The 6,960-nt window shown below is 40.5% G+C and overlaps 1 protein-coding gene across 1 annotated transcript in view; it reads left to right on the top strand.

Moving 5' to 3' along the window:
• SPG11 (SPG11, spatacsin vesicle trafficking associated) overlaps positions 1–6,960 on the top strand; it is a 91,110-nt gene that overhangs the window by 67,461 nt on the left and 16,689 nt on the right. Inside the window, 3 exon segments of the mRNA XM_023757599.1 lie at positions 586–748; positions 2,527–2,741; positions 3,863–4,616. Coding sequence (XP_023613367.1) covers positions 586–748; positions 2,527–2,741; positions 3,863–4,616 — 1,132 coding nt within the window.

Here is a 6,960-nt window from a genome sequence, read left to right as displayed (position 1 = left end):
GGCTCGCCCCGGCTCACCTGCTCCACCATCCCATCGTGGCCAACAGCCCGCCATGTTCCATACACGCCTCCTGGTGGTCAGCACACGTCATAGCGACCAGTTGTTCAGTTGTTCTGGTTGTTCTGCCATTCGGTCTATTTGCATATTAGCCTTTCATTATATAGGATAAGCTAACTATTAGAACCAGCTCAGCAGTGTTAAGCAAGTCTTTCTAAGAGGAGTTCTTTCATATGTGAATTGCCAAACTTCTGGATTTAAGGGCAGCCTGTATCCTCTGAAGAAGCTTTTAAGTGAAACATGTCTGCTTAATTTCACAGCAACTCACAGGGCTGTTAGTCAGTAAGGGGGCGTATTTGCATCAGTTCACTCCAAAGTAGTCCTGGGTCTCTTTCCCATCTTTGACTTTCACACACACAGTTCTCTACACCAAGATGCCCCACAAAGAGGCACACTGCTGCTTCCTGCCATCGAGAGGACCTGAAGAAGCATCCGCTTTGTGACAGATCATCACTTTGGATGGCACATTTGGCGGTTTGGAGTTGTCCCTGTGAAACCACTTTCCCTGACCATGTCTTTTTCTTATAGCTTGAAACAGCAGCCATAAAGGTCCACGCTGCCATCCCTGTCCCATGGCTGAAGGAGCAGGTGTGTTTTCTTTTGAAGCTTATGCTGCAGCAGTGCAGGACCCAGTACGAGCTGGGAAAGCTTTTACAGCTGTTTGTTGGGATAGAGCATCTCTTCTCTGAGGGTAAGACAGTCCTTACAGTTAAGTTGCTGTTAAGAAGTTAGCTGTCTTAATCTTGAAAGTATTTTAGAAGGGCATTCTGGGAATTAAAATGCATATGATATATATATAACATTACATTTAAAGTTCATAACAGGATATGAAGGAGAGGTTATGAAACTTCAGTCATGGTTAAAACATTTAAAACAAAGCACAATAGGATATAACATAAGTAATAGAACTATCTACTCATCCTAAGCAGTTGTCAAGTAGCCCCAGTTCCCCCTGGCTAGCCTCTGCATTACCCTGTCGCTATCATGCCTTTCTCTTACAAGTCAGCTTAACATATCCTCACTGCTCAGAATCACAGGCTTGTTTCAGGAATGTCTAATTCGTTTTGAAGGTCTCAGACAAATTACGCTTATTTTTTGCAGGTGTTTCCAGAAATTGGTAGTCTCTAAGCCTGTTGATTAGTGAAAAAACCAGTATTGTCTTACCTTCTTTCTACTTGTGATAATTTCAAGTTTTTGTTGAATAATAATGTTATTCTTTTTCACTAGATTCTGACGTTTTCACTACTTAGGGTTATTTTATCACATTTAAACTCACATATGTTCAGCTGGAGAGCTCAGAGTTGCACAGAACACAGAGAATGCTGGGCTCAGTGCCATTGTTGCAGGCTGTGGGGCTGATGACGGGGAGAAGAGAGGCCTGTTTCCTAAATGTAGGGCATAGAAGATGACTTTGTAGACAGAAGAGTAGATCCTTTTAACATATTGGTGTTTTCATTGATCGGTAGTAATTTTGTTTTCAGAAATGAATTTCCTGTTTTCTTGCTAGAGTTACTCTATCCTTAAAAAATTAAAAGGATTGTTTAGATTGTTAACATTACTATAATGCTTTTATTCATATAATTTAATTTATTTCTATTTTTATAGTGTGTGTGTGTGTGTGTGCGCGCGCACGCGCGCACGCTTAGAGAAAAGAAAAAAATTTTTTTAATCTGTGTTTTATATGATGCCAGAAAAGAAACGCAGCATGCTCACACTGGTGTTTATTGTGCAGGATGTCTCACTGTCTCTGAATCAGACCACAGCCCAGCAGGTGACATTGGAGTAGGCTCCTATAGAATGCGTTTCATGCTCTTCCCCTATGGTAGGGCACACATAGGATTCTCAGATTATTTGGGAGTGGGGGCAAACGCAGCCACATAAGTTGTTGGCAGAGGATCCCTAATGTGACTGCGGATAAGAATTTCCCAGGACATCAGGAAGAGCTCAGCTGGGTCTCACTGGATTAAGTAGATAGATATCCAGAGGAGCAAGTAATGTCCATTCTGAAGACAGTGTGCTACTGGCCAGCTGCAGTTTCAGCTACTCTACAAGTCTGTGTCTTAATACCCATGACACCACATTGAATGAACAAGTGAACAATCATAAAAACAAATTTGTTCAAGGTAGGAGAAAAACCCAGAAAGAGATGGGACTGACCTGAATGAATGGCCAAATCTTCCCAAGATTGACTTGAGTTGCTACTGCATAGTAGACCACCAACCTCTGCTCTGTGTTTAAAGCCAGATGTGTGGATGAGTCCATGTGCCAACCTCTAATAGGTCTTACTATAAAGGAGCTGCCTATGGCTTCCTCTGCTCATCAACCAAGCTAGAAAAAGAGGTGGTTGTTTTTCCTTTAACCACATTATTATTTTAAATATACATATTTCCCTTCCTGATATTTAATTAAAAATGCCATAGTGGCATTTTTTTTTAATGAAGTGTTTATATCCTTTTCTCTTTGGTACAGGTCCAGATGTAAAGAAGCTGTGTATCCTTAGCCACATTTTGAAGGATACATCCATAGCCATTAATAATGTGATTATTACCAGCTATAGCCTTCAGAATTTTCAGCAGGAATGTAAATCTATTTTGGAAAAACTGGAGACAAATGGACAGTTTGCTTTGGCTAAGAGGGTAGCAGAATTAGCTGAGTTACCTGTGGACAGCTTGGTTATTGAAGAGGTGAGGTAACATAAATCTTTTAAGTTATTTAAAGTCTTAGATTTTTGCCCTAGCCAGTTGCTCAATGGTTAGAGCATTGGCCTATGGACTGAAGGTTCACGGGTTTGATTCCTGTCAAGAGTATGTACCTTGGTTGCAGGCTCGATCCCTGGCCCTGTTTGGGGCGCACACAGCAGGCAACCAGTTAATGTGTCTCTCATCGATGTTTCTCTCTCTCTGTCTCTCCCCCTCCCTCTACTCTCTAAAAATCAATGGAAAAAATATCCTTGGGTGAGGATCAACAACAACAGAAAATCTTAGCTTTTTGAACCATCATTAAACCAAAAATCAAATGAGATATGCAGTTTATAGGAGATGAGGCTTTTTTACTTTTGATACACATTAGTTTCAGAAATGGATGAGCCTAGAATTCCCATTTTTGAATATTGTATGCTTTATTATTGTTTTTATTGATTTTAGAGAGATAGGAAGGGAGAGGGAGAGAGAGAAACATCGATCAGTTGCCTCCCGTATGCACCCTGACTGGGGATTGAACCCACAACCTGAATATGTGCCCTGACTGAGAATTGAACCAGCAACCCTTTGGGGCATGGGATGACGCTCAACCAACAGCTATACTGGCCAGGGTGAAGAATGTATGCTTTATTTTATTTTTTTTAAAACTATTTCATCAATGATTTCTTCTTCTTTTTTTTTTTAACATATTGTTATTGATTTCAGAGAGAAAGGGAGAGGGAGAGAGCGATAGAAACATCAGTGATGAGAGAGAATCACTGATCGGTTGCCTCCTGCACAACCCCAACTGGGGATCAAGCCTGATACCTGGACATGTGCCCTGACCGGAAATTGAACCATGACCTCCTGGTTCATAGGTCGATGCTCAACCACTGAGCCACACCGGCTGGGCAAGAATGTATGCTTTAAATATAAGGTTAGCTTAGGTGGCTTCTCCTTGAACCCCATTCAATTGGATAAATTTAAAATTGTTTTCCATACCTTAACTTTCCAGATAAAATACCCAGGAACATCTGTAGCCATGCCTCATATTCTTTGACTTGGGTTTAAAAAGTATGGTGTAATTAGGGAACAGTAGCATTTATGATACTTTTTAAATTTCACAGGTAACACAGGAAATGCAGACCTTAAAACACATTGACCAGTGGTCCCTGAAACAAACAAGAATTGACTTCTGGAAAAAATGCCATGAGAATTTTAAGAAAAATTCCATTTCAAGCAAAGCAGCTTCTTCCTTTTTCACAGCCCAGGCCCTTGTGGCGCGTGAGTACCCTACTGAGGAGGGACAGAGCAGCACTGAGGAGTGCCATCTGCTGCTCACCCTGGCAGGGCATTGGCTCGCTCAGGAGGACCTGGTCCCTGTGGAGGAGCTGGAGGAGCTGGAGAAGCAGATCTGGCTCTGCCGTATCACCCAGCACACCCTCAGAGGAAACCAGGAGGAAAGAGAGCCCACATTTTCTCAGCAGATCTCAGCTAGTGGTGAACTTTCCTTTGACAGCTTAGCCAGTGAGTTTTCATTCTCCAAGTTGGCTGCCCTGAACACATCAAAATATTTAGCACTTAATGGCCTTCCATCCAAAGAGACTTGTGAGAACAGACTAGATTGGAAGGAGCAGGAGTCACTAAACTTTTTGATTGGGCGCCTATTGGATGATGGCTGTGTGCATGAAGCCAGTCGAGTATGCCGGTACTTCCACTTCTATAACCAAGATGTTGCCTTGGTACTGCACTGCAGAGCACTGGCTTCAGGGGAAGCTAGTGTGGATGACCTACAGCCAGAGATCCATGCTCTCCTACAAAGTGCTGAGCTGCTGGAGGAAGAAAAAGAACCTCGCATTCCTCTAAGGAAAGTCTCAAGCAGTAAGTAAAGGAGATCAAACTGCCCTCAGTCCTAACCAGTGTGTTGGCACTCTTTCCAGAAAGCAAAGGGTCTCTTTTGAGATAACATTTACACTGTTAAAAGGATAGCAACTCTTTTCTAGGTAATCCATAGGCTAGTTAATTAACTAGTTGATGAAATAGAAACACTTATGTCTTTTAACTAGCTGTGTATCAAAATTAGAGGGACTCCATCTGACTTGTAATTAGTTCATTGAACTTTATTCTATACAATAATCATGTTTCCAGTTGTACATTGATAGTGTATAGAAATATGGTTAACTTTTATGTTAACCTTATATCCTGCAACCTTGCTAAACTTGCTTGCTTTAGGGGTTTACTTGGATTCCTTGGGATTTTCTAAGAGAAAATCATGTCATGAAATAGAGACCATTTTATTTCTTCCTTTCCAATCTGTATGCCTTTTGTTTCTTTTTCTTGCTTTATTTTACTGGCTAGGACTTCCAGTATGTTGGATAGAAGTGGTCAGAGTGGATATTCTTGCCTTGCTACTGATCTTAGGGAAAAAGCATTCAGTCTTTCATTATTAAGTATGATAGTAGCTGTAGATGTTTTGAAGATGTGCTTTGTTATGTTGAATATGTTTCCTTCTAATCCTAGTATGCTGAGAGTTTTGAATCAGTGTTGAATTTTGTCATGTTTGTTCTGCATCCATTGATATGATCACGTTTTCTTCTTTAGACTATTAATATGGTAGATTACATTAATTGATTTTTTTCATATTGAACCAGCTGTGCATTCCCAGGATAAACCCCAATTGATCATGGTGCATTATTCTTTTTGATATATATTAATGGAATCAGTTTGCTATTTGAGAATTTTTGTATTTATGTTTATGAGCAATATTAATCTGTACCTTTTCTTACTGTTTCATTTCTGTATCAGGGCAATGCTGGTTTCATGAGTTGGAAAGTTCTTCCAACTCTTCTATTTTTTGGAAAACATTGTGTAGAATTGGTGTTATTTCTTCTTTAAATGTTCAATAGAATTTACCAGTAAAACAGTCTGTACCTTAAAATTTCCGTTTTGAAAGATTTTTAATTATGAACATTTTTTTTTAAATTTAGTCTTCCATTTTAGTTATTGTAACTTTATATTTTTGCATAGTCTTTTAAATTGTTTGCTTTAGGGATTACATTATACATTTTTAACGTTCCAGTCTACTTAAAGTCAGTATTTTTTACTAGATATATTGGGGCGACATTAGTTAATAGGATCATATAGGTTTCAAGTGTACATTTCTATGATATATCATCTGTATATTGTATTGTGTACCCACAATCCAAAGTCAAATCATCTTCCTTCACCATATATTTGGCTAAAGTTGGTATTTTACCACTTCAGCTGGAATGCAGAAACTTTACCACATGTAGATCACTTTATTTCTCTCCCTTTATATCCAAATTGCATATCTACATACATTGGAAACCCATCAAACAATGCTATAAATTTTGCTTTCAACCAAAAAGTATATTTTAAAAACTCAAGGAGAAAATAATTTATTATATTTACTAAGATATTTACTACTATATATATATATTTCTTTTATTGATTTTTTTACAGAGAGGAAGGGAGAGGGATAGAGAGTTAGAAACATCGATGAGAGAGAAACATCGATCAGCTGCCTCCTACACACCTCCTACCAGGGATGTGCCCGCAACCAAGGTACATGCCCTGACCGGAATCAAACCTGGGACCTTTCAGTCCATAGGCCGACACTCTATCCATTGAGCCAAACCGGTTAGGGCCATATTTACTACTTTCATTGTTCTTCCCTCGTTCCTGATGTTTCAAGTTTCCTTCTGATTTCTTTTTTCTTCTGTTTAAAGGAGTTCTCTTAGTAATTCTTTTAGAGTTGTCTGTTAGTGACAGATTCTCTTTGATTTTCTTCATTAGTTTTTCTTCATATAAGAACTGGAGGCCCGGTGCATGAAATTTGTGCACTCTGGGGGAGTGGGTCCCTCAGCCTGGCCTGCGCCCTCTCACAGTCCGGGAGCCCTTGGAGGATGTCTGATGGCTTAGGCCCGCTCACCAGGAGCGGGCCTAAGCCGTCAGTCAGACATCCTTAGCACTGCCACAGAGGCGGGAGAGGCTCCTGCCACCACCGCTGCACTCGCCAGCCGTGGGCCGGCTTCTGGCTGAGCAGCGCTCCCCCTGTGGGAGCCCACTGACCACCAGAGGGCAGCACCTGCATTGAGCATCTGCCCATGGTGGTCAGTGCGTGTCATAGCGACCGGTCTGCTGGTTGGTCAATTTGCACATTACGCTCTTATTATATAGGAGGATGTCTCTATTTCACTTTCAT

This window comes from Myotis lucifugus, unplaced genomic scaffold (assembly GCF_000147115.1).
Source record: "Myotis lucifugus unplaced genomic scaffold, Myoluc2.0 scaffold_109, whole genome shotgun sequence".
Classification (NCBI taxonomy): domain Eukaryota; kingdom Metazoa; phylum Chordata; class Mammalia; order Chiroptera; family Vespertilionidae; genus Myotis; species Myotis lucifugus.
This window is presented reverse-complemented; position numbering and strand designations above follow the sequence as displayed.